This window comes from Kwoniella bestiolae, chromosome 1 (assembly GCF_000512585.2).
Source record: "Kwoniella bestiolae CBS 10118 chromosome 1, complete sequence".
NCBI classification, from domain to species: Eukaryota; Fungi; Basidiomycota; class Tremellomycetes; order Tremellales; family Cryptococcaceae; genus Kwoniella; species Kwoniella bestiolae.
In genome coordinates, this window is record NC_089241.1 from 7,579,216 (window position 1) to 7,605,724 (window position 26,509).

General features: G+C 47.3%; 9 protein-coding genes across 9 annotated transcripts; 4 read left to right on the forward strand and 5 right to left on the reverse strand.

The window, feature by feature from the left end:
- Positions 1-1,698: 1,698 nt before the first annotated feature.
- I302_102844 (uncharacterized protein) lies at positions 1,699-3,701 on the forward strand (the record flags this gene model as incomplete). The annotated part of the gene is made up of 11 exons (XM_065869572.1): positions 1,699-1,761; positions 1,920-1,940; positions 2,021-2,047; positions 2,136-2,187; positions 2,317-2,419; positions 2,491-2,527; positions 2,640-2,695; positions 2,758-2,842; positions 2,918-3,057; positions 3,204-3,346; positions 3,427-3,701. The coding sequence occupies 11 exons, from the start codon at positions 1,699-1,701 to the stop codon at positions 3,699-3,701; spliced, it is 1,002 nt and encodes a 333-aa protein (XP_065725644.1).
- Positions 3,702-5,742: 2,041 nt separating this feature from the next.
- On the forward strand, positions 5,743-7,285 carry I302_102845 (uncharacterized protein; the record flags this gene model as incomplete). Its single annotated transcript, XM_019188214.2, has 5 exons — positions 5,743-6,182; positions 6,270-6,361; positions 6,430-6,551; positions 6,619-7,193; positions 7,258-7,285. The coding sequence occupies 5 exons, from the start codon at positions 5,743-5,745 to the stop codon at positions 7,283-7,285; spliced, it is 1,257 nt and encodes a 418-aa protein (XP_019051092.2).
- Positions 7,286-7,843: 558 nt separating this feature from the next.
- I302_102846 (uncharacterized protein) lies at positions 7,844-9,662 on the reverse strand (the record flags this gene model as incomplete). The annotated part of the gene is made up of 4 exons (XM_019188215.1): positions 7,844-8,336; positions 8,468-8,526; positions 8,698-9,483; positions 9,564-9,662. The coding sequence occupies 4 exons, from the start codon at positions 9,660-9,662 to the stop codon at positions 7,844-7,846; spliced, it is 1,437 nt and encodes a 478-aa protein (XP_019051093.1).
- Positions 9,663-10,030: 368 nt separating this feature from the next.
- On the reverse strand, positions 10,031-11,428 carry I302_102847 (uncharacterized protein; the record flags this gene model as incomplete). The annotated part of the gene is made up of 3 exons (XM_019188216.1): positions 10,031-10,153; positions 10,274-10,596; positions 10,747-11,428. The coding sequence occupies 3 exons, from the start codon at positions 11,426-11,428 to the stop codon at positions 10,031-10,033; spliced, it is 1,128 nt and encodes a 375-aa protein (XP_019051094.1).
- A 356-nt stretch (positions 11,429-11,784) lies between these two features.
- I302_102848 (uncharacterized protein) lies at positions 11,785-13,147 on the forward strand (the record flags this gene model as incomplete). The annotated part of the gene is made up of 2 exons (XM_019188217.1): positions 11,785-12,611; positions 12,823-13,147. The coding sequence occupies 2 exons, from the start codon at positions 11,785-11,787 to the stop codon at positions 13,145-13,147; spliced, it is 1,152 nt and encodes a 383-aa protein (XP_019051095.1).
- A 312-nt stretch (positions 13,148-13,459) lies between these two features.
- Positions 13,460-16,976, reverse strand: I302_102849 (uncharacterized protein; the record flags this gene model as incomplete). Its single annotated transcript, XM_065869573.1, has 16 exons — positions 13,460-13,957; positions 14,072-14,191; positions 14,269-14,314; positions 14,383-14,478; positions 14,561-14,712; positions 14,806-14,875; positions 14,987-15,465; positions 15,554-15,607; positions 15,678-15,852; positions 15,951-15,981; positions 16,048-16,189; positions 16,250-16,288; positions 16,383-16,464; positions 16,526-16,568; positions 16,624-16,745; positions 16,825-16,976. The coding sequence occupies 16 exons, from the start codon at positions 16,974-16,976 to the stop codon at positions 13,460-13,462; spliced, it is 2,301 nt and encodes a 766-aa protein (XP_065725645.1).
- A 414-nt stretch (positions 16,977-17,390) lies between these two features.
- On the reverse strand, positions 17,391-18,711 carry I302_102850 (uncharacterized protein; the record flags this gene model as incomplete). Its single annotated transcript, XM_065869574.1, has 8 exons — positions 17,391-17,567; positions 17,637-17,708; positions 17,770-17,878; positions 17,945-18,059; positions 18,118-18,241; positions 18,307-18,430; positions 18,492-18,537; positions 18,591-18,711. 8 exons carry the CDS (start codon positions 18,709-18,711, stop codon positions 17,391-17,393), a joined length of 888 nt encoding a protein of 295 aa, XP_065725646.1.
- A 398-nt stretch (positions 18,712-19,109) lies between these two features.
- I302_102851 (uncharacterized protein) lies at positions 19,110-22,323 on the forward strand (the record flags this gene model as incomplete). Its single annotated transcript, XM_019188220.1, has 10 exons — positions 19,110-19,359; positions 19,437-19,589; positions 19,649-19,771; positions 19,829-20,635; positions 20,698-21,028; positions 21,093-21,450; positions 21,527-21,648; positions 21,730-21,976; positions 22,129-22,224; positions 22,297-22,323. The coding sequence occupies 10 exons, from the start codon at positions 19,110-19,112 to the stop codon at positions 22,321-22,323; spliced, it is 2,514 nt and encodes an 837-aa protein (XP_019051098.1).
- Positions 22,324-22,745: 422 nt separating this feature from the next.
- Positions 22,746-25,874, reverse strand: I302_102852 (uncharacterized protein; the record flags this gene model as incomplete). The annotated part of the gene is made up of 9 exons (XM_019188221.1): positions 22,746-22,822; positions 22,900-24,076; positions 24,148-24,457; positions 24,535-24,654; positions 24,711-24,776; positions 24,844-24,986; positions 25,102-25,472; positions 25,531-25,682; positions 25,852-25,874. 9 exons carry the CDS (start codon positions 25,872-25,874, stop codon positions 22,746-22,748), a joined length of 2,439 nt encoding a protein of 812 aa, XP_019051099.1.
- Positions 25,875-26,509: the final 635 nt, after the last annotated feature.

Below are 26,509 nucleotides of genomic sequence, written 5' to 3' on the forward strand. Positions count from 1 at the left end.
CGCCTCTCCCAACAACGATGACGACCGGATCAAGGTCAAAGCGATGGTAATGGTATCGCACAGGTTTCAAGCCACCGAGCCTATTGGTAAATTACCTCCTTGCCCTGTGAAGTTTGATGTGTGATGGTACTGAAGGATCTTGGAGACGTGCCGTGTTCAGTCGCGCCAGATCGATCGTGATGGTGATGGTGATGGGGAGCGCAAGACATGCAATCAAGAAGTTTGTTTTGTTTAGTGCAATACCTACCTACCGGTGAAAGAGGGGGAAGTCAAGTTTGATGGTGAGGGATTTGTTCCTGTGGGTATGGTGTGGGTTTAGCTTTGTTCCTTAAAGGACTGGACCTCGGTGAGAGATGAGGAGAAGATCTGTGTGAACGTATAGTGTGTGAGAGACTTGATCATATATGGACCATTTGTCAAGCAGATGGGTGTTGCAGATGACTAGGAGATGGTAACTTACCTCTTCTACCAGGATTCACATAACATACATCGAGATACAGATGGGTCGGGCTATCATGTTATGGTACATGTAGCTACCGCTTCAAATGCTCGGAAACAATCCTTGTTGAAGTACCTCCCTTTAACCCCTTGACGAATGATGGAGAGCAGTACAGTAACACTGAGCGTTTCTGCTAATTAAGGTCCCAATCACCATCAAAAGGTATTTATTTAGTTGCGTCTGACCCTCCCCCTGGAGACGAGACGAACGGACACTAAGCTAGTGAAGCACTGACACACGGTCCTCGTACCGCGCACAAGGCGTTTACCAATCAATCAAAACGGTATCTATACAATGCACAAGGTGATCAAAATGATCCTCAGACACGCGACAGAGTGGGGGAAATGAACCAAAGTGGGGAAGACAAAGGATCGAGATAACGTTGATCAACAAATCGTCATAACACATATAACAGAACAAAGTCTAGCTTACCTCGTCCTCATCCTTTGTCTCACTTCAATTGTCATTTTACGCCCTCCCATCTCAACAAGGTTTCGGATACCCCCTCTCAACTTGTACAGCTCTGACATCATATCATACATATCAAGCCGACAACGATCCTTTCGATTGCCCGGTGGAGTCATTCGAGTGAGTCCACCTCCACCTCCATCCGATATTGAACAAAGGAGGGATATGGGTACTTGCCGACCTTACCTCGCTTTGTCTCGGCTCCAAAGCATATCCACAAAAGTAAACTCAAGGAACCATCAAATGATAGTGCAACGACAGTAAGTTACGTTACATCCCACACCTCATCACACCACACATATACAGGATAATTGTAAGTGGAATCAGATCAGCTAAGATCCTAATCCTGATCCTGATATGTGGCGTTTCTGATGATTAATACAACTTGGATACCTATACCTGAACATGGACAGCACGCTCTAATTGTGTATACGGTATACGGTACACACGCATACAACTTCAACTCTGATCAAGGGCCATCAAAGGAAATTTTGTCTACCTGCAAGGCATAAATACACAGACACGACAATTGTATTTCGATTCCAGCAACTTCACTCGGTATTCGCAAATACACTACGATTATACAGCACGACACGATCAACCGCTCATGAGAAGACTTTACGAGTATCACTTAATTGGCACATACATGGCTCTATAGCTATACGATATCGAACACCCCATTCTTCTAATCGTGATAGATGCCCATCAGAGCTTGCTCGAGTCTTACGAGGATGAATTTCGACCCGTTCAACGAGTTGGGCGGGGGATCAGCTCTAAGGTTTGATGAAGGTCAAGTAAGTACAATGGCGAAGTACGTTCTCGGATGATGATTGTAGGCTGACTGATGGTGATCAACATAGTTCTTTTCCTCGATAGTAAGTATATTACCGATCGAATGGCGCTTACATGTATGAGACCGCTCACTGATTTGCTATTTTACGATGAACCATAGCAAGACGACTATTGTTTACCTGTAGGTAAAGTTTGATTCCGCCTTGAAGAAATCTGGTCTGTCTGCGGTTACACGTACCTGACTGACCTTATATCGAACAGGTAGCTTCTCATTCACCCGAGACGGAGGTAAGTCTCATGCTTGCCGATGAACCGTCAAAGCAATTAAGATATCGGAGGTTCCACTGAGCCATCGCCCATACTACTGCGCCCCTAGAGACTAGACTACATCCACGATGTGTACAAATATCATGCGGGGAATATACCTGGTAAGTGGAAGTCTTTCAGTCAAACCATCTCAACACGAAGTCAACAAGGGCACACGGTACCGACATCGTGCCGAACGATGAGATGCATCACAAATAATACTGACGCTGAAACCTGTTCCTACCTCGTAGACGAGGTGGCGACAATGCTGAGCGACGGTAAATCTCGAAGAATACTGGATGTAGGTTGCGGTACAGGTAAATGGCGAGTCATGTTATTCTTTATGACTATAAAGTAACTATGCCATCGTCTTGTCTGGTAGCTGACTTGATTGTTCCGTTCACTTCACTTTCTTGGTCTTGCAGGGCATTGGAGATGATCGAAGCTTTCCCGAACATACATGTAAGTATAGTTGTGCTTGCAGTATAACTTATGGTCTGGCGGCCTCAGCTTCTGGGCGAAGAGCTGACACCGATTTCGTCTTTCTTTCCTTTGGGATCGTCAAATGCCATAGATCACTGGTGTTGATCTGGCTCATCCACCTATAACGGTATGCCCACCTAATTTCCTGTGAGTTCTCTCTCTCCTCACATTTTGGGACGCTCATCAAGACCGAGAGAGTGATGTCGCAGATTCGAGATACACGATGTAACGAAAGGGCAGGAATATGAGGACGATACCTTCGATGTGGTCCATGTGAGGGACATACATGCCGGAGTGAGTGATGGGCATCGTGCAATCAGCCTTACCTCGTGAGTAGTTTGACTGAGCCATATTGACCTTTCTCTGCAGATGCCAGATTATCACGACATGTTGACCGAGTGTGTCCGCGTACTACGGCCGGGCGGTTATCTCCTTGTGAAAGAGATAGAATGGGTGCCGGATGTGCTGGATGGGGGCGACGCCGAAGAAAGGTTCCCTGCCATCTGCGCGTGAGTGTTCGATCGCTGTGTACTGAGTGATACTGTATCAGCTGATCCTGGCGGTTGATGGGAACGGGTTCACACAGGATCTTGTAAGTCATGTCAGCTCATCAACATCAGGTGTGAGATAATCAAGTTTGCTCTCTTTGACTTAGAGGCTCGTTTCGCGATGCTCTATCGGAACGGTTCCTCGATCCATTGGTAGGTGTGAACCTCGAATCGTACATCGACAACGTCTCTGGACTATGCGACGTGCATTATACGAGACATATGGTCCCGATGACACCTTGGTCTGATGGTGAGTCTGGGTCGATCTGCTCATCCACGGGATCACCACGTAGCTTAAGGGAAGGATGGCTGATTTTCATCTGACTACAGACCCAATACTCAACTACACCGGCCAGATGACCCGACTAGCCATGGCGATCCTAGGCGGGACGATCCGCGTGATGTTAATGGACCATGGCGAGTCAGACCCCGATGGGAGGTATGCAGCGGGTATAGAGGAGTTGAAGGATCTGTCGGGTCAGCCAATATGGTATTTCGGGAGTGTGGTGGCGCGGAAGGAAGGTGATGTGAGTGATCCAGATATGCAGGTGGGGATGGGCCAGGAGGAGGGGGGTACGGGTGGTTGGGTAGGTGATGAGGATTGATTGGGATAATACTGTTTCTTTGGTAACTTTGGGGTTAGATAACATATGAGTGACGTATAACGCTGCATCATGTCATACTTTACATTGATCCTCGAGTACCGCAGATTCAAAAACGGGCTTGGGTCAACTTTATTCTTTTAGTCTCGTGAAGAAGGTATCAATGTCAATTCCTTTGCTCAGTATTCAGTACAGTGCATTTGGAGCAAGACCGCCTACCACGAAATAATCATACGAGCAACGTCAGCATCGTGAGGAACAGCAAAGTCAATTCTGGAATATCTCGCTCGCTACGCACATGAAATCAGCAAAGAAATAGAAAAGGGTATCCTTTAATCCACGATCAGCGCTTTGAGGGTCTTTGCTGTTCTTTCCCTTCAAAGGCACGTGGGGAAATGGAAAAAAGGAAGGGTCTCACCCTAAATTGGTACTGTAGACATGTGTTGCGTGGTAACGTAGCGTAGTGATGTCATGTCTTTGTTGGCCATGCACATGACTCACGGATGGGCTCGAGCGTCTTGATGATGGCGTGGAGTGTCTTATCTCATGGTATGGGATGTATCATTTTGGTAAAGATGTGATGAACAACGAGACACACTTAGAGTGGAGAGAGGTGTCGTCATCCGTCTATAGATTGAGGTGTTATCCGGTTGAACCGGTTTCACTTGGAGTCCTGTATCTATACTCATAAGGCTTCGTACTTGTATGCATCCACTCTCGAGATACTATCAGCTCATTACATCAAGCGAAGTGCATTCTGTTCCGCTGCATCCCCTCCAAGATACTCCATCGAGCTTCGGTTACTGCTTGACGAGGCAAGGCAGAGATAGACGACAGACGCGCAGTTTCCTTTATGGGTATGAAAACCCAGCACAGCTTTTATCGGACCAGATTTACCATAAAAATTTGCTTGTAGGTGGTTGACCCGAGGAACCACAACTCCCTTGTGTGTATGTAGTGAGTGTATGGAAAAGTCGTTTTGGTCATCCACAAGGATATGGAGCATGAAGGAGCAAGCGCATGTTATATAGCTACATAGTGGTTTGTTGTAGATCTCTTTAGGCTAATTCTCTGCCTCGTTGCAGATCACCTAATACAAAATATCTAATCCGCCAAAACGCCAATACCAGATCACCCAGCCTTTTTTAACACCTGCAATTGAAAATTCACTCTCACTCCACTCCACCAAAAGGGTAAAGGGCAAAACAACCACTACTCAAATCCGCAGTTTCAACATCCATCTATCTTTTCAATCCTTTCATCTTCTTACAATTGGGTCGTATCAAACAATCATACCATCTATCACTCCTTTAATCTCTTTCAGCAATCTTCAAACTCATCAATCCGATATCTATTAGACACAAAGCGATAATAGAAAAGAGATAATCAGATCACAGTATATCATGTGTGAGTGACCTTCGTCATATCATCTTAATCGAGGAAACAACGACATCCACACATCCCCTTTTTCTGTGAAATCCGTAGTTGTGCGTTGTCATTACCCCATACTTTAGACTGCTTGTTTCTTTATTCTAGAACAACTGCACCTTGGTTCATCGCTTTTTCTTCCCACGAGTTCAAGTTCTAGTTTTGTTGCGTACGCAGGTAAAGCGGATTTGTGCGGAGGGAAAGACCAAAGACCCTTTTTGTGCAGGATCAAGGATTATATCGTCACTGTACGAGTGGTTGTAATCACACAGCTCTCCCTCTTGACCTCATCCTCATCCGCACAGATCTTCTTTCGTACTACTGTAGTATCACACAACTAAAACCTTTTCCAACCCATCCATCCTTGACCTACCTTTCTACCTCGTTGTCTCTGTTGTTTCGTTACCTCGTCGCTACACATATCAAAACATAACAACCACTTGAAAACACCAACGACGGCCTCTCATTCTTCTCATTAACATCATACCATCATCATACTATCACTTCACCAAACGTCATTCATTCTTTCTGTTCTGCCTGGTTACCACATAATCATCACTCCATCTATTCAGAATCTCTCATTTCCTCAACCATTTGCCACCCGTAATTACCCAACATGGCGGAAACTTCACCTGACCCAGATGCAGGAACCTCCGCTGACGTCTCTACCTCGGCTACTTCTTCAACAGCTTCTTCAGCTGTAGTATCCCCATCAGAAGGGACCACCTCACCCCCGGTCCAATCAAGTACCTCGTCTGCCCCTCCACCCGTTTCTTCCTCAACCACTTCAAGCCAAGCTGCCGAATCTTCTACATCAAGCGATGCAGGTGCATCTTCCGCCAACCCCACCTCATCTCAAGGTCAGACATCCGCTTCACCCGGAGGATCAGTCTCTGCAAGTGCAACCTCCGGAGGAAGTGGCGCTTCAGCCTCGGGAAGTGCTAGTGTTACGTCCGCACCGGGAAGCTCAAGTGGAGCGAGCGGGTCAGCAGCAGCTTCCTCGGCTACTTCCGTCCCTGCTGGATCACAATCTGTATCAGGTGGTTCAACTGTTGTGTGAGTGGCAGGCCATCAATCACGATCATCCCATCAATAACCAGATACAGTGGAGTCGATCTGTTGCTGATCAGTTTGGAATGATAGCTACGTCACCGTCACAGATGCCAATGGATCGGTGGTGGTCACTCCTACAGCGACTGTAGGTGCTGGATCTGGAAATGGTGGTGGTGGATCTAGTGAGTCTGTCGCTTGCTCAAAGTCACGCTTGTCTACAGACAATAATCTTGTTATTCTTTCACTGTAGACACCGGTGCCATCGTTGGTGGAGTCGTAGGGGGTGTCGTCGGTCTCGCTCTCATTGGTATCCTTTTATGGTTCTTGTTGAAGAGAAGGAAGTCCAACCGAGATGACTTTGACGATATGATGGTGAGCGATTTCCCCTCTTCCCTTGACCCAATACAACCCTAAACTTACCTTGTTGGTGCTTGTACAGTTCGACCCCGGAAGACCAGAACATCAAGCGCCCATCGACCTCGGACAAGAAGGCAATGACCCAACTGTCGAACCATACTACACCCCAGGTGTGGCATCTACCACCCAATCACCCGAGATGGCCCAATACCCCAGATCAGCGGTCACCAGCTCCGACGGTGGATACGGTCCTCAATCAACAGGAACGTCAGCTGGATTCGCTGGACGAGGAGCAGGAGGATACGACATGCAGAATATGGCTACCATGCCTATGCCCACTGCTCATCCGACTGGTATTGCCCCTGAAGCCGCTGGTGCCGCCGGTGCTGCTGGAGCAGGAGGTTTGGCAGCCGGTGGAATGACCGCCAAACAACGGGAAGCTTACCAGGAATCCCAAAGGTTCAGAGTCCAGAACCAAGGTGGATATGGTGGTGCTGGACCTGCTGCTGCTGGTGGGAGTGGGTCGGACCAACAGGCTCATGCCCAACCGATGAGCCCAACGGGAACTTCAACATCGGCTCCAGTTACTGTTCACGAAGATGGTGGTGAATTCCGGGGTGAGGAGGAGCCCTCCTATGGGGCTGAGATACCACCCACGTGAGTTGGCATGCGCACAATAATCTCATGGTTGCATCGACTGACCCCTTGCTGGTTCGGATAGATACGACTCGATCGGTAGAAGGGAATAGACCTATTCTAGATTGGTACCAATAGGATCAGCCGTGTGGCGGAGTCTACTGACTGTCAAGGAAAATACAAAACCCATCAATCACCCAGTCCCAAACTTTTGTACATAGATCAAATACTTCGCTTTCCCATCATTAATGGACATTATCTCGTTCGTCTCAAATCAAACAAATCAGATCGATCGACACTCGCTTTCGTTTTCAGTATCCCATTGTAGAATTCTAAATCCATAGTAGTCTCGTGAATCTTTTGATATAGTATAATTACGAGTTGATATACCTGCTCAAGTCAAAGAGAGAGAGAGAGAGACCCTTGATGGGGATGAAGAAAACGAGAAGGGGTGATATATCAAGAAAACATATATGCATGTACAGAATATGTCAATAGTCGCGGGCCTTGAGATTTTCTTCTGTTGAATGTTGAGTAGTTTATCTACAAGGGAAAGCAATTGTTTCATTCATACTTGGTTGGACACTTCGCTAGACCTACAATCTGCATTCATAATACTAGAAGTCACATATCGTGCCATGCATAATCTAAGTACATCATTGACCCCTACACTAAGCCCTCTCTCCACCCTCCGCTATGATACTCAAACAGCTCTCGACCACTCCCAACGCCTGATCAATCTGCTCCTCACTAACAGTCAAAGCAGGCACGAACCTCACAGCGTCGGACCCAGCCGTCAAAAGCAACACTCCCCTCTCTCTGGCAAGTCGAACCAGCTCAGAAGGTTTCGAGGTATCTCTAAATCCTATTCCCCTGATCAGACCCCTCCCCCTCAATTTCTCCTGGATCACTGAAGGGAACAATTTCGGAAGCCTCTCCATCTTCGTGGATAGGTACTCTGATTTCTCTTTGAGCGATGCTAGGAAGGATGGGTCGGAGAGACGTTGGAGAACGTGTACCCCAATGGCTGTGGCGAGTGGTTGTCCACCGAAGGTCGTGCCGTGCATTCCTGGGGTGATTGTCTGTGCAACTTTGGAACGGACCATGATGGCGCCGATGGGGAAGCCGTTTGAGAGGGGTTTGGCCATTGTGATTATGTCGGGGCTGGTGTTTATGAGTGGGTCAGTGGTTTGTTCGATGTTGGGGCATGAGGAGTATAGTAGGGAGGAGAGTGCAGGAAAGAGATGGTGTATGATAGATACCACGATCGCTTGGATTGGATTTGGGATACTCACTGAGCTTCGATGGGGAACTCTGAGTGAGCCCACATGGTTCCTGATCTGAAGAGACCGCACTGCGGGAAGTAAAGGGATCAGCGGAACGTAGTTAAAACCCATACATAACGGTAGAAGGGGGAATGGAAGATCTCGTATAATAAAGAGGTCCGAGACATCACGGGTGGGAGGGGAAGGGCATTTGAGGATAGCAAGATACGAGAACAGATATAAACCAAAATCGTACTCACCTGAATCTCATCATAGATCAAGACCGCCCCAACCTCCCTCACCCTCTTCGCAACCATCTTCAAAAACTCGATATCACCCTGTTCGACCCCACCCTCTCCCTGGATAGGTTCCAATATAACCCCACAAGTATCTTTGTCAATCAACGCATCTATAGCCTCCTGAGAAGTCTCATTGTATTTCCCAACCTTCACATTAGGGATCAACGGAGCGAACGGAGCCTGATATTTGGGATTGGGCGTGACAGACAGCGCACCCATCGATCTACCGTGGAAGGCATTCGTGAAGCATACGATCCCGCTCTTTCCCTCTCCTCCAGTGACTTTCCCATGGGCTCTGGCGAATTTTAGAGCTCCCTCGTTGGCTTCTGTTCCGGAATTTGAGAAGAACACTTTAGCATTGGCATCACTAGTGGTCCCGCCCTGGGTGAACCCCAAACCACCGAATTTTTTGGTATTTTCCACCAAGCTCTTGGCTAGTTCTCCAGCATGTTCGTTCCAGTATATATTACTTGCGTGACTCAGTTTCTGGGATTGTTCGTTGATTACGGCGTTTATACCTTCGTCTGAGTGTCCTAAAGCGGTGACGGCGATTCCAGCTGTGAAATCTAGGTAGTCCCTTTTCAACGTGTCTGTCAGGATGAGGCCTTTACCGTGGGTGATGAGTATTGGCGGTCGGACGTAGGTGTTTAGGAGGTATTGCGAGTGGTCGGTTATGGTGTTTTGGGTTGCGGAGTGGGAGGAGGCGGTGGAGTCGGGGTGGGTCGGTTTGGTGTATGATAGGTTGGGCTGGGGATAGACATCGACATTAGTCACTGTACATCTGACGGGAGGGATTGTTCTTCGATGGCATAGCATTTTGTACTCACCTTCAGCTCAGAGGAAGTAGCATAACTCCTAATCAAAGATTGTCGAAGCGGGTTGATGGCCCTTGGTCGAGCGAGTCTGATCAAAGTTGGAGCAGACATGTTGGGATAGGGTGGAGAGTGATGAGGTGAAGAAGGAAAGGCTTTATGAGCAATGGATGTTGTCTATGAGCCCTACTGTCTGTAGATGAGCAAATTGAATGTGTTATTGTGACCAGGCATTCCTTATCTCTCTTTGCATTTCATTTCGTTTGACTCGGTTAAAAAGACAGAGAGGAGCAAAACAAATCTTCCGCAGATCCTTCAATCCTTCCGACGGAATCAATTCTGCAACTGCACTCTCAAGATCTCTTGTGAACAGTCAACATATATGCATTCGTCAGGTCATTATTGCAAGGAGAGAGGAAAAATAAATAAAGGTCGACAGTCTCAAAGATATAGCATATACAGGAAATGACCGTGTCAAGTACCTAGACAATTTGCATCTTATCCTGTCGATCAAGGTAATCCAACGGCCGAGTCTTACATGTCAACCTTTCTCGCTTGTCTTCGGGCACAATGAGTTTTTCCAGTGTTTGCGATACTTCCTCGTCCTGTGTTTCCAGTGTATACGAAAGAGCGAGTGAGCGATGAGAATAAAAAGGAGAGATAAAATTATACATCAGCTTTCTTATTCCATTCAACCTGATCTGTTAAGGGCGAGGGTTACGCACCTCTCCAACCCTCCATTTATACCCCACCCACGCATCTTCATCCTCCTTCTTAGTCATCCACCACATCTTATTCCTGAAATCCTTGATACTTCCACTCCCATCATTATCCTCTTCGTCCAATACTTTTCGCTGCGGCGGCTGTTGAGTAGGTTTGGCAGCAGCTTTCTTCTTATCATTCTTCTCGTCGTCTGAATCTCCGCCCGTACCTCCATTGGCGGCTCGTCGAGTGGATCGTTCTTTGGCTTTTTCATCGGCATCGTCTAGGTATCCTAGGGATGTACGGAATTGGTGTAGCTTTGATATAGGGTGGAGGTGGAGTGCGCCTGGTAGAGTTGAGCGGTGATATCAGCTTGAATTCTTGGGACATTACAACCTTCCTATCCCATTGCATGTGAGAGATTCCTAGCACCGCGTCCATATCTTCGTGCATTGATAGGTTGATGATAATGCTGTCAACGAAAAACCCCACTCACCATCCCGTATAACCCCCGAATAATACCCCGTAGCATTAGGCACCGGTTCACTCCTCAATCTCATCTTATCACCCCACTTCTCTTTCCCCTTACCCTTCCCATCCTTCTTCCCCTCTTTTTCCTTCTTTGACCCTCCGCCAAACCCATATCCACCGACAATATCATCTCCTCCATCCCCATTGATCTCCCTCGTATCAGTGACGAAACCCAGATCCCTCGCTCTCTCCTCCCTCCAATAACTCTGCCCAGCATCAACGGGAATCTCAATCTCCACTCTATTGATCTTCTCCTTCACTCTCGCTGAGATGTACTTCCCCCTATCCCTAGCCCAGGAGGGTACGTTGATCGACCGATGCTGGAGAGGGTACTGATACAAATCAAATTGATTTCCAAGAGCGGTGGACATGTATATAGGGAGTGTCGCAACGGGTTCGTCATCCTCTGAATCATCTTCCTCGGAGTCAATGTCTATAGCAGGAAAGGACTTGGTATTGAGTTTGGGCAGTGGTGGAGAGGGTGGGGCGGGGATGAAGGTGTTTGAGGGTCCTGCAGCGTCATGCGAGATCGCTTCGGATGTTTGGAGCTCTGGTCCGTCGGATTCTCGTGCGTCCGGATAGGAGTTGATGCTGTCATTGGTTATCTCCATTGGGATATCTGCGGGAGGAGCGGCTTGGTCTGACATGGTGTTGAGTGTTGATCAATGAGGGTTTATGGTGGAATCGTAGACTATAGTTGAGGGGTCGGGAAGTTGAATAAACATTTTGGATACAGTTGAATTCTGAAATTATCGAGCAACAGGCGTTAGCCGAAAGTATTGAAAGTTAGGCATCCAAAAGGCTCATCTCTTGCCACTAGGCATGCCATAGGTTTTACTTACGTAAGTATACCTTCGAGTGGCAAAGATAGAAAGATGTCGAGCTGAATGATCGAATGCGAATGAATGTGAATGTGAAATGTGAATGACAAATGCGTTAGATATCTACATCGTCTACCTTCATGTCAAGTACGATTCATCGATAGACCAACTCAACCTATACAATGCCCCCTCCCGACCAAGATATCCCTTCCTATTCCTCCTCCGCTCCTTCCTCCTCTTCCTCCGATCATCCCGAACCAACACGTCCATCCTCATCATCCACCCCACTTCCCCCATCCGATCCTCAACTGAACGATGAGAACGATACATTCTCATCTTCCAAGCTATTCTCCTCTTTATACAACAATAACAACAACCATTCGTCATCATCCTCATCAAATCCACAGTCAAATCCGCTATTACCAGGCATACCAATAAACACAGCATCAATCCTAGCATCAAAATACGATCCCTCACTATCATATTTCCAATCTTCCTCTTCCTCTTCCTCTGATCAACCATCTCAAGCCCCCAAAGAGATTCCCCGTATACCCGAGAAATGCTTTTCCTTCTGCACCCAATCAGATGGGGATAGACCATTATGTAGGATGTTCTGTCTTCGCAAGAGACCACCAATCCCATCTCAAAAAGATCAGCTCAAAAGACTAAGACCATCTACATCCCATCGTCATCCCCGCTCCGATGATTCCCCTATCCCAGAGAAGAGTCATGATACCGACGATGGTATACCATGGTACAAACGCCCTTTCGAGTCCCTTCGTAAAACAGTCACCCCATACTCTTTCATATATATCAAGGGCACGCCGGATGGAGTTATAGGAAGGTATATGGAGGAACTCGAATGGGATGATGGGGAGTACGATTTTGGCAATTTGTCTAGATCAGTCATCAACGGGTCTGCAGTGGTGAAGGGGAAGAGGAGGAGTGGCGAGGGAGAGGGAGAGGAGGGGAAGAGTGGTTGGACGTGGTTGGATTGGGGTGAACATGGGTGAGTGTGTGATTTCTTCTATGTGCATGTTGGTTCGAAACGAAATACAACTTGGTTTCATAACTTTGGAAATGGGTCATGATCAAGCACCGCTATGATTGTTGGTATCGACAATAATCATATAGAAGACTCCTATCCATACGTGTCTAGTAGATACACATCTCAACCAAATAAAATACCAAACTAACTTCCCTCATTTTGCCCAACCCAGATCCCTCCTCCACCTCCCATTCACAACCCTCTTCCACCCCCTTCTCTCCATCCCCACCACACTCTCATCCCTCCTCACCCCCTCATATAACCTAATCATGCTATACGAAAAATCCTTTACCGACGGCGGCCAAGCGCGATCCGTAGAGAAGTTCAGTGCGGAGATCAAGCGCGGAGGGGCGATGGATATGTTAAATAAGTTGAGTGAGTATTGGGAGAGGAAGGTTATTGAGACTAAGGAACGGAGAGAGGAGATGATGAAGCAGCTCAAGGAGGAGAGGAGTAGGAGTAGGAGTGGGGAGGTGGAGGGAGGGAAGAATGAGTGATCAGCCCGATGGATGAAAAATCAGGTTCAAATTGTGCATTATATGACAAGTAATGACGACGAGTGATTTCCAACGGTATCACAGTATATAGTATTTAGGCTTCAGCTGCAGCTGCAACATGGGCCATTACACATGTATTTATAGACATCTGCGATTTTGATGTGAACATATCGTGGAGATGCATTAGAGCACCTCACCAGTACATATCTATATATCTTGCATCCCTTTACATCCGCAGTTTACTGTCTATCATCTATCACTCTAGAGCCAATCTCATCCCTTCCAGCTCTCACTCTTCCTAAGAATACAATCCTACGTCTTAAACCAAGACCTACTCCCAGGTCTATGAAACCTCAACGCACTATCCTCCTTATCCCACTCAATCTCCTGAGCCTTCAATATCCCCAAAACAGCGACAACGAAGAACAACACGATACCAAGGAGGTGCAATGTTGTCCATGGGCGGGGTTTGGTTCTACCCGGAACCCAAATATCTACTCTCCTCACTTTGTTCTCTTTCGTACCCCTTGGACCGAGGTCGATGGAATGGTGGTAAGGAGGATCATCGAACCATACCCAGCATCTCTGGTTGGGCCAATCAAAGTATATCTTCCCATGTAATGAGAGGGCGAAACGTACTTGACCTTCTGTGTATACTCTCTTGGGAAGGAAGATCTCGGTCACTTCTTCTATGGAGGGGATGTCGGTTGATATGCGGATAGGGGAGGTGAATCGGTGGGTGAAGAGAGCTGTTTCGGCGTCGTACGATGAGGAGAGGGGAGTACCGGCCGTGGCTATTGCGTATGGGCGCTGTGAAATGCTCATCAGATCTTGAACTTTAGACGCCCTCGAGTCTCAGGGGAAGGGAATGTGTATGTGGATATGTGTGTTATTGAACCGTAGAGAGAGGGTGGGAGCACTCACAACGATAACATCCATTAACCTCCCTCCAGCATCTAAATCTTCTTCACCATCATTATCAGACTTCTTCAGGGCAATCGATCGATTATGATCAGAATACCATGAGAAATTCTCCGCATTCCACTACATAGCATTTGAAGTCAGTTTCCTTGGCTCGACTACCACGATGTACTACCCAAAGATGCAAGAGGGAAACTCACATCATCTCCTATATCATCTCTATTAGCAGGATTATAAGTCCACAAGCTACATCACATGCAGTGATCAGCCTACCATCACGACATCAATCCCACCAAACCAGAGATCGAACCCACTTGAATCCGACATTAGCACTCTCCAAAGCAGATATCATAGCATCCATCATCTGTTGTTGTGCCTTCCAATCCCCAGTCTTCAGGGCATATTCGTTACTATACGTTACTCCGATGTCAGCACCAAATCCTCTTTTTCGTCGCGGTATTTCAGGAGAGGGGGCGAAGGAAAGACCCATACTTCAGATCCATCGGTACACCACATTCGCCAATGATAACAGGTAAAGCTCCCAACTTCAGCCTCGCCTCCAAAACTATCGTCTGGATTTGTTTGGCGTAGTTCGCTTTGGCTCCGTTGGGTCCGAAGTATAATGCTTTGGGAAGGAACATTCCCTATATCGCCGTTGAGCCCAATCAGCTCAGGGACACAACACGATAACGACCATACCTGTTGTTGGATGATGAGCAGAGCAGACATGGACATACCCTTGATAATCCTTGGACGTTCACTGTCATATATCCAAATTGCTTCTTGAACAGCGCGTTGAGGTCGTACCTGGACAGAGTGACGTCGAGAATTAGGTCAGTTCCGCACCGTTGTATTTCGAGACAATACCCAATTACTATGTCTCATTTTGACCAAAGCGAATTTGATGACTTGACCCACCAATGCGGCGCATAAACCATATTATCAGGCCTCTTCGCCTCATCATACTCTGGGCAAAACTCATTCGGAATCATCTCAACCATCCTCATCAACCCATCTCCATCTCCCTTTTGTTTCAGTTTTTGTGTTCTAGCCAAGACGGCATTCCACTTTTGGACGAAAGGGAAATAAAAATCCTCGTAAAAATCTACTTTCCGCCCACTTCGATCCTTCGTAAAGTAATCTTCCTGTAATGCCACCGCGATATTCTTGTTATCGGACCACCTCCATATACCCTCTTTCTCCCATATACATCCTTCCTGTCCCTTTGTCCAGGCCGATACACCCTCGGGGTTGCCGGTGGAGTACGAGGAGATGGTAGTGGGCCAGGGGAAGGATCGTTTGTATATCGGTACATTGTCCGTTGGTCTACCTGAGCCCATTGAGAAGGATTGGAGAGGGGAGGGGAATTGGCCGAGGTGAAGGTCGGTATTGTAGTTCTGCATAAGTAGAGCGAGAACCGGTTAATATCGATAATGTACCCAAAGATAGGTTCAGAGGTAGGAGTGAGTTCCGCAATGCACTCACCCATTCATGGATAGACGGCAGACCGATATACCCAGGATGAGGTTCGTTCATCAGCTATATCACCATCCACAATCCCATCAGCAATATAATCATCTGAACCATATTTGACGACCTTCCAACCCACCTCGAACCCCATCACACTCCCGACATCCCCAACGGCATCAACCAGCCTCTCGAACATCTTCAAGAATGCATCTTGCAGATAAGTCTGGATATTGACTTTTGTCGTTCTACCATTTGAGGTAGTAGTAGGGACTTTAAGGGAAGGAGCGAACGTCTCACCGCCCCAGAAGAGTGTGCTAAGTCAAGTCAATATCGGGTCAACCCCACAACCTCTATACTGTTCGACCAGAGAGCGATACGATAGGAGTAGACGAAAAGGGCAACAGCCACTCACTTCATCGTAGCAGCAGCAAGCTTTTGGTATCCTATCGCGCCGGACTTCTGTCAACAACTTGTTCTGCCTATGCCAAATTGAGCCTAAAATTACTCACCAGTAGGCCATAACCCCCTCTCTCCACCCAGTCTCCCACCTTTAATACCATCCAGAAACGCCGCACCTGAGAGAGCCAACTTCTCACCGTCGTCGGAAAGGTCGAATCCTGCTGATGCCATCGTCCAGCCTGGTGCACCTGACTATATATCTCATATCCGTCAGTCTCACTGGGGGTACATGGAGGTCGTTGAGTTACCTACTCCTCCTGAGTACCTTGACCAGACATCTTGGTGGATTGCCTAACGAGCATACAGAGTAAGCATAATACTTCCAGTGGGAGGTAGATGAATTCTTCGCAGGGCAGAGAGAACAGAGAGAGAGGGACGGACGTACGATATAAGCGACCAACCCGTATTTCTCCATACTTTCCAAAAACTTTCTGAGATACTCGAGATACCCTTCATCGTATACTCCCCTATAGTCATCGCTAGGTCAGGTCGCCCTCCCTCATAGATTGGTATATGTGAAGTACTCACTGTCCCTCATGCTCGACAGCTTCCCAAGTGACGGTGATCCGGACTGCCCAACCCCTTGGATCAGCTTGACTCCGTATGAAAGGTTGAGGATGACATACGGAAAGTCATTCCCCATGATTTCAACCTCCTCCAATGCAGATCAGCTTCCTCCAATGGGAAAGGTCTGTTAATATAGTTGACTTGGGCATGTTCATGTATCTTGGGTATGGGTCTTGAAGGTCTACACCCAGTACGTCAGAATATCAATTACTGCCCAACTACGCACAATTCAGGAAGAGCGAGAGAGAGACCGGACGTACACTTTACTTGACCCGCTGACATTCGCTCCTCTGAGGTTGAGGACTCTACCATGGGGATCTACGAAATGTCTACCTTGGATTTGTACATCTTGAGCAGTCAGGTGAGTGAGAGGGAAAGAAGGCGCGTCGGCGTGGTTGTGGTCACTGGACATTGTATCGCTGATTCCTGCGGTGTGTCTAAGAAAGAAAGAAAGAAAGAGATGATATTCACAGAGTGAGGAGCCGATGAGGGGGTGATAGAACCGCTGTGAGCCCCTTTGACTACCACACGAAGCTATGGTATATATACGTAGCGAATAATTCTAGATTGGATCGAATGAGTGAGTATTCGTATGGGTTGCAACGTAATTTCATCGGATGCAGATCCAAGGTCAAAGCCCGGTTAAACCGGTAAACCTTTACTCACTCAATTAGCGGATCATCCAGCTGTGTGCTGTCAAGCGAGTATCCTAAATCTGCTGGCTGCATGATATGTACATCGACCACCTAACTGTTGGGCTGGCTCGTATGGTAAATCCAACAGTCAATCGTCCAAGTCACATATCAATAATACCCAGTACTGAACCTTAGCAGACATGTTCAAGCTTTGCACCACCCCCAACCTTCGCACCCAAATCCCTAGCTACGGTCCTATTGAACAACTCCATCATCATACTGAACAGGCTTCTTGTCAGAGCCGCATCCCATCGTCCCTTGGAGGACTCATCTCGGATGAAAGCGTGTTGAGCTTGGACTTCGAGGAACTGACGATGACAAAAATGAGCACTTTAAAAGCTTACGAAGTTCTGACGTGTCGTCGATTTCGAGCTTACAGTAAATGGTACACCAGCTTCATCCAAAGTGTCTCGAATAAGGGATCTTCCATTTCGATCAACGTGTGTATCCTGAACCGTTCCATCAGCTTGGAGTGCAACATACTGTGCATGTTCCAGCTGAACGACTTACCTGTTTGCCAAACACCATGGTCACTTCGCCCTTTCCTGATAAGTCTCCTTTACGGATCTTAATTAGTGTGTCGTCGGATTTGCCTTTACCGAGGGTTGCTGAATGGACACTAACGAGCAACAAAGATCAGCCGTCTTCACGAAAGGCTGGATACAAGAGATGGGAATCAACTTACTCGGTAGCGAAGTAGCAGAATGTAGCTAAGACTCTAGGATCAAATGCACACTGTACGTATCGCGTATGAGCTAGGTATGTAGACGAAATGGGGATTGCTAGCTCACTCGTAATGCCTGAATGGTACATGACATCAGCTATTGGTTTGTTATGCAGATTGGAGCAAAGCGTTACATACCAAATGACCACCCAGACACATCCCAGTAGAAGCTATCCTCCCTGTACAGTTCTCCAAAGAGCTCAACAAGTCGACAGAGAGCGTAGCATCTTCGTCGTATCCTTCTACTGTCTTCTCAATCTATATCTCGTTTATCAGCTAGTGCTATGGGATGGCCAACACATGGTAACTGAAGATGTGCGAACCTTGTACTTGTTTCCCCTGTCCGTTCCCTCCGTATCGTAAGGTATAGCCTCTGGACCCTCGAACTCGTGGAACGATGAAGGCAACGCGACTATATATCCCTCACTTGCGATATTGCCTGCGAATCTACGATATCTTGTAAGCTCGGCTTCACTATGATTCGTCATTCCGGATCTGCATAGCTTACCTTTCCACTGGACCTGTGACTTGATAGATCTCAGAGAAGACCACACCTATCGCGATCTGTCAGCTTCGGTCGTGGGTTTGGTCAAAAGGGACAGCTCACATCCTGGGAACTTGGCTTGCGGGTAGTCAGGGAGGTGGGGTTCGATCAAGTAGATTCGGATCGTTCCCGCTCGTCCGTTCGCCTTTGTAGGTACATCTCGGTAGGAAGTCTTGATCAGCATCTTGATGGCTACCGTTACTTGGCTGGTCGATAGATCAGTAGTATACATGCATATATCATCGTAACAAGCATCGTTCACAAGCTCTCCGACCTGGCTCAAGGAGGAGGACAACCTCCACCAGGGGATGCAAGGTGATCTTCGGAGTTATACTCGGTGATATATGCTGTGGCACCAGGTTAGGTGAATGACGCTCATGAATTGATGCTCGTCCCAAAGTCATCGATATCGATAGGAGCATCGACCGTGAATCTGGCTTTGTATTGCTTACGCTGTCGCTTGGATAGTATACCCCTTCGTCTGCGAACCCTCAGCTCGTATAAATCCAACAGCCCATTCTGTACCGACAGCGACCATACGACATCCCTTGATCCAGCCGCAAGAACACACGATAAAATCCCATGTCAGGCTTCTTCGGCTTCGATACCTCTCTTCCCGGGAGAGGTAACTCAGGAGCTCAAGGGGGTAGACAGCAGTTCTCAGGATTCCAAGCTTCCAATGTAGATGAGACGTTCGCTCTGGGTGGTGCAGGGGAGGAAGAAGATCTGGCGGTGTATACTTGGGGTGAGGGAGGTATGGGTGGTGGAGGGTTGTTGGAAGGTGGTGATGATTTGAATGATGAGACTTTTGGTGGTGATATGGGTGAAATAAGTGAGTCACCCCTTTCCTACTTCACTACAAGTTCAGTTTCTTCATACGGGAGTGATACTGATTGTTTCGAATTCTAGGCAACAACTTCCAATTCTCTTCCCAACCTGCTCCTGCGCCTACAACAAAGGGGAAGATAGCCTCAACTCAATCGAGATATAAACCCAAACCCGTCTCGGACCCTTTCGCATTCTCAGAAGATGACTTCTACTCGTCCAGACCTACTGCAAAGAGTGAGCTACGCGATAAATAATGTCTCCTCACCCGATAGCTGACAGAATGGATCTCATAGAAACTACCTCTGCCAAAGCCCCTTCCAGACCCAAGGCTTCGACAGCTCAATCAGGTTCAGTCGAGAATCTATGGAACAAACCAGCGGTATCCAGTCCAGCATGGGGTACTGCTCCCAGCTCCAGTAAGCTTTGTTCAAAGAGACGAAGTGACACGATAGCAAGCTTACGATGGTGTACAGTGACGAAACCTACCCCTCCGCCTTCCGCTTCTTACTCTTCCCAACCTCCTGCTCCAGGTCACATCAAATCCCTCGAAGAAATCGAAGCGGAAATGGCTCAAATGGCTATGCCCTCCACCTCTACCGCTGCACCAACTCAACAGAAGGTACTTTCCCTCGAAGAGATAGAGAAACAGATGATGGAGCAGATCGAGCCTCCTCGTCAAGCTACTCCCCAACAACCCGCTCCTCCCAGAGAAGCGACACCGACTCAAGTTCCAGGTCTAGCAGGATCGGGATACGCTTCTCAACAAGCTCTGTTGGATAGTATGTTCCCCGAGCTCGGTAAAGGTCCCGCTGCTGTGCCTGGCCAACCCACACCTGCTTTCCCAGCTGGTCAAATGCAGGAAGGTCAAGGTCAACCTCAGCCTCCTCGACCATCGCCTGAGGAACTCGCCAGGATGGAAGAGCTGCATAAGAGAATAACGGCCAAGATCCAGTCGATGGGTAAATACAACAATCTGATGGGATCTTCGGACAAAGATTTCATCACTCGTATACAGCTTTCGCAACTTGCAACTGCCGATCCTTACACTTCGGATTTCTATGCCCAGGTGTTCTCAGCCTTGAAGAGAAGTAGGATGATAGCTGAGGGACAGGGTGATGGACCGACCGTAGTTCAGGTAGGAGCAGGTATGGGGTTAGGTGTGGGTGGTCCAGTCGGAAATAGGTTCGGCAAAATGGGTCAAAATACTATGACAAAACTTTCGACTCAGGTGAAGAAGTTGGTAGAGAATAGAGCTCAACATCAGAAAGTCGCTAATACAGGTCAGCTCGATTTTCCAAGACTTTAATCTGATTGGATAGTAAGCTAATATATACGTTCGTAGCTGCCTTGCAAGGCGCGCTTGGACGAGTAACTCGAGGAAACGCAGCTGCACCTAGACCCGTACTTGCCATTCCGACAAGTAACAAACCTGAAAACAGACCTGCTTCTCAGCTCAACCAACAGACCGGTGTTCATCGTGCCGCTTTGACCAAGAAACAAGTCATGTTTGCCCTTGAAGAACTATACGATGCTATACTCGAGCTTGAGCAGATGAGAAGAGAAGCACCACCACCTACAGCGATGGAGGAGATCGAAATCTGGCATGCTAAATGTCAAGCTAAGGTGGATATCATCTGGAGAAGGTTGATGGTTATGGAACCACTTGATATCAGGTGAGCTGCCAAACGCTCGTTTCTTCGACCTAAACAAATCAGCTCACTCCCATAATGAACATAGTAACCCCCACCCATTCATCTCACTAGTCAACCCCATCAAAGGCCAAAAACTCTTCCCTCGATTACTTCGTCATCTCCCTCATACCCAAAGTATCACCCTGCTCTCACTCCTGATAGCAACCTACACTCAACTTGACGTGGTAGTCAGAGCACCTCCACCACCAGTCGCAGATGCCTCCCTGCTCACCAAGGCGGATAGGCTAGATCGAGCAAAGAGAGAAGCAGAGACGGATAGTTTCCTTCAGTTCGTCATTCCCGGTGTGGATATGATCATCAATCGTTGTGGTCTTGGGTTGGTTGCGGGGATGTTGGCTATCTCCGCGCAGAGGTCAGAAGTTTGGAGAGTCGCTGCGACTAGAGTGAGTCAGCTGAGCCGACCTACAACCTCACTTATGAGTGCGGCAGTAGCTGATATTGATGGATGATGTACATTAGCCCGGTGTCGCACTTTACACTGCGTTATTATCAAAAGCTCAAAGTCTCATCAGATCACCTACACCAGATCCTATGAACTCTCAGCAGAACCAGCAAGTCGACCCAGCAGAACTTGAGCAATGGTAAGTTGGCGTAAACATCCAATCAAATCACTGGCACCATCTACCTCGACAAGTTTGACTGATCCCTTATGCTATCTATAGGTCCAAGACATTCACCTACTTCCTCCATGTCCTCCTCCCTCACCTGAACGACCTATTCCCCTCGTCCGTGGCTCAGAAAGCTGCGTTCGGCCCAGGAGCATACCTGATAGGAGGCGATGCTGTCTCTGACAGAGAGGGCCAAGAGATGGAAAGGCGAGAAGCGGAGGTGTGGGGCTTCGTTGCTGTTTTGGCAGTGAATGCGGCGGAGGAGGATCAGACGAATTTGGTTGGTGCGCTTAGGGAGAAGGTGAGTTGGTACTCTTGCTCTTTAGGGTTTCAGATTTCAGACGGGCCCCTGTCTATCGAAGCGATTCTTTTACCTCTGGCAAATGGGAGACGCTTTCGCTGCGCAGAAGCTCTCGCGAATCTAAAACTGATTTTCTACTTGTCAACCTGTAGATCCTACACACCGTCCAATCCTCGAGACACCCTACAGTCTCACCAGCAAGGGCTGAGATGAAATTACGAAATGTCAATATGTTCTTGAATGGTTTGGTGAGTTGGCGACACACTTACGGGGAGACGGGTGCGACAGCTGACAATTCTCGTTGGTTTTCCCTTCATCAGGGTCTCGACGCATCTATGATTGAGTAGAGCACAACATGAAGGAATAGCGTTCCAGTATTCACCGAAACCATTGCGATACCATTATCACAAATCACCTTTGATCATCTCTCACCAATACAACTGTCAGAGCTCTTAGATACGATAAGAGATGCATGAATGAAAAGATGTCATGGATTATATCAACTTTAGATATATATTGTCCATTTGCGTTTCTTCCTTTTCTGTCATTCACCACACTGACTCGTACCTGTAATTTGAATCGTGCTATTCAAAGCGCAAAAAATCGTAAAAGGTCAGAAGTATAGAATATTCTTAAACTGACATAACTTATGTTTATAATATCAACCAAATACCTTCCCTAATATATAATTGATACTCGTATATAGACAATTGACCGGGCAGACCTACTAACTACATATAACTGACGAGAAGAACACCTGGCGTGATGATCACATATACCTCCAACCCGACCCAACAGACGAAACGGTCTTTCCCGATTTATTCGATACTCCAGATTTCGGGCGGTCTGCGATATCAGGCAACGAACACGTATTCGTGAGTATCATACCAATATTAAAGTAAGAGGAAAAAGGGAAAACTCACCACCCAATCCCAAAAACCTCCTTGTAGGAGGCTTGAACAACTCCTCATCTTTTAAAGGCTGACTCCTAGCATTCCCCTCCCACTGAAAATTATTATCCTGCATCGGGCTACCCAGCGCAACACCCACTCCCGATATATTATCCTGCCCCGCCCCCTCCTCCTCATCGTATCCTCTCGGGGAATAATCAAATGCCGTATTCCGCTGAGAAGGCGGTCCAGGGGGGAAATTCGCATACATCGTTAATATCCCTTCTCCACCTTCTGTCTCTCCATCTCCATCTTCAAACTCCGTTTTGGCAGTTTTGATTGATCCTGCTCCGAATTTGCTCTCTCGCTTTGTATTTTGAGAATCGGCATTGAAATTTCTATTTCTATCGTGGTCATCGTTGGTAGCTTTACGTCTTGCGAATATACCTCCTGCCCCTGAGAGGGGAGAGGTCAATTTCTTAGAGGCCGATCTGGACAACTCAGCTAAGGGAGAGGAAGTCATTCCTGATAGGGCTGCTACTAAGGGGGAGATCGTCTCTCTCCGACCACCAGTAGAGGACGAGGCGATAGAGTCGGACCTGACCGGAAGCGACGGGGGATTATCGTATTCCCCTTGTGTGGTAGGTGGCAATGGCGCTTTCCGAGGTGTAGATTGTTCTTCAAATATCATCGGTGTAGGTACTGGTCCAGGAGCTGATTTTGGAACGGGGACTTCTCTAGTGTGAGATGCCAGGGATGGAAGGTAATCTTGCGAATCATCTCGCTGGACCTGGAGTGCTTGTGGATTACCTATATTCAGCCCTGCTATACTCTTCTTCGTAACTCCCGGGTAGACTTGTCCTTGAGGAGTCAGAATCTCTGATCCGGCGGTACTATCATTCCTCTGATGGTTTTTCGATCTACTGAACCTGTTATTATTCAATTTTAAGAACGATGTTCCCCTGCCGTCTTTCTCTGAAACCATCGACGAGGTGGTATGATTCTGGATGAACGATCGGAGGGAAGGTGTAGGAGAAGAGAAATTGAATAGTCTCGAGGTGGTGGGCTTTCGGGGAGTGGGGATGGGATGCTGGCTTTGTTGTTGGGCTACCAGTGGTTTAGCCTGGGGCTGGGGATGCTTGGGCGAAGGGAGAGGGTGGAAGGGGTGTCCTGGAGTTGGTGAGGGTGCTCGAGAGGAGAAACGGAAGAACTATAGGACGATCATCAGCTGACCAACTCCGTGTTTTGACAACGTAAGCAGGGGTAATTCGGTGGACTGACAGTAGTCTGAGATTTCTCTCGCTGATCTCTCTCACCGTCCGACTCGATCTGCTCATTCTTCTTCTGATCCTGTCTTTTCCTCAAGAAGGCGAAAATCCAGGTGATCAAGAATGCCGCTATAACGATAGAAGCGGCAATGACGATACCGGCAATAGCTCCTCCCGAGAGCGAGGTGGGGATATTCTCCTGCTGGGAATTGTGACCTGTCGGAGTAGGGTAAAAGGAGGACACTTCAACTTGTGAGACAGATGATGAGGGGGCGGAAGATGAAGTGGGCAGTGGCGTCGATGAGTAGTTCGCCACTCGTGTTCTACAGATCATATTACGATCAGCTTGCGATGACCGCACTTCTTTAGTAACAATGTAGGACTTAGAAGTGATACCCACAATCCCGACATCGATACTAATCGATCGAAACTTAGTCGTTTACCTTGTTCTAGATTTCGAAGGAGGATCGAGTGGCTCGTATCGGCAAGATCGGAGGTATGATACAATATCGAGTTGTATCTAATCAGCAAGAATCAGCCCATCATCTCTTGATCGCAGGAAACAGAGCGACTGACATCCTGGGACCGCCAGAAGCGTTATAAACTCCTTGAGTGATGTTATCAAGAACGACTTCGAACGTTCTATCAGCAGCGATGGGATATCAGTCAAAACCTTATTTGATTATTCATTTGGCGAAGGTCTGCTCACCCAGCTTCATCCCCTATTATCCCATGCACCCAAACCGCCGAGCCTTGAAAATGGATTTCGTTCGCTGCGTTTACCTGTTCAGTCCATGATATCGAGCCGTTGTAGTCTCTTGAGGAATTTGGTAATTCAGCTTGGTATTGGTCCTATTGGCGAAACCTAAATTCAGCAAACACCCTTATCTCGAAAACAGATTATCTATTATCTACAGTCCGCGTATAGCAGTATAAGGGAAAGAAGCGAGGATGAATTTAATCTCACCAAATCAATATAATTTGACACTCCCTCTGCTTCCAGCATATTCCACCCAGGTGTCAAATACACTTTCCAATCCCTCCACGCCGTATCATCTATAACATCCGTGATCGTTTGGTTGTTGTTCATCTGATATCCTATATTACAGTTCGCTCCATTCACTCTTACCCATTCCTCCTGGGAGGACGAGCTAGAGCTAGAATTACGGCTAAAGGTAAGTTCGAACGTATGTCTCCCCAATGGTAAGTTTGATATTGAAGTTCCATTGGCCCGTATTCCTTTAGACGTATCAGGTGAAGATCCATTGACTATCAAGGAGGGGGTGAAAGAGGAATCTGAAGGTTGACTATATGAGATATCGAATGATATACCGGAACCTGACAATTACTCCTGATAAGTATCAAACCATACCGTTCTAAAAGAAGTTCGACACACCTGTACAATTGAATTGGACAGTGGTTTCCCCCGTCTGAGTGATCATACCACTTTCAGTCCCATTATAATCCCTTCCTGTGAAGTCGGATCCGCTCTGGAATCCTGTCGAGGTGTTACATGCTTTACAAGGTCTGTATTCGAATAACGGCGAGCTATAGGGAGAAGGATGATCTCAGCAATTGCTCTCATCTACACTCCACAGGTCATATCCCCCTTTTTCTCTGCCCATCGATAGACATGACCTATCACCCGTTGTGTCGTCTATTCCCTTCCTTTCCTTGCATATTTTCCCTGTTCAGCACGACTGTACATTCCACTGACCTGGCTGAGATGAAGGTGTTCATCTTCCTGTCCTGCAAATAACCTCTCTCTCCTCTCTTTCACTATGATATCCAGTTTGGCGTTTTCGCTTTTTTCCCTCTTCTATTGTTTGAATATACTATAGTATGATGTAAGATGTTTTGGGTTAAATTTGATGCTAGGTTGTGGAGATATCGATAATGAATGAGTGATGTCTGTTAGGTGATTATAACAAATGGTATAGGCTGTGATGATGAGCAAGAGCAGCACCACGTTGACGATCCAACAGCACCAGCCAAATCGAGTGAATTAATGAGTAATGAGCGTGTATGATGGTGTTAGTAAACGATATGAGAAAAGAGTGTGAATGGAATAAGTCAAGATGGGACAAGGGGGTTATGAAAGATTGATGCTATCAAAGGAATAAATCGCATATCCATATCCCACAGATATCTAAAGGTACACCATGGCAATTTCCACTTCCCACCGTAGAAGGATAAGAGTTTACCTTGACAACAAGACTGAGAGTAAACAGTGTAAACAAGTAACAAGTTACACACGCAGCTATATACACGGTAGCACACACATTGATCGCATCCTCCCGCTCTAGTACTCTGGTTGTCGAGTCTAGTTGATTGATCGCATCAAAGGGAAATAATCGAATCAGGGAAATGGACGT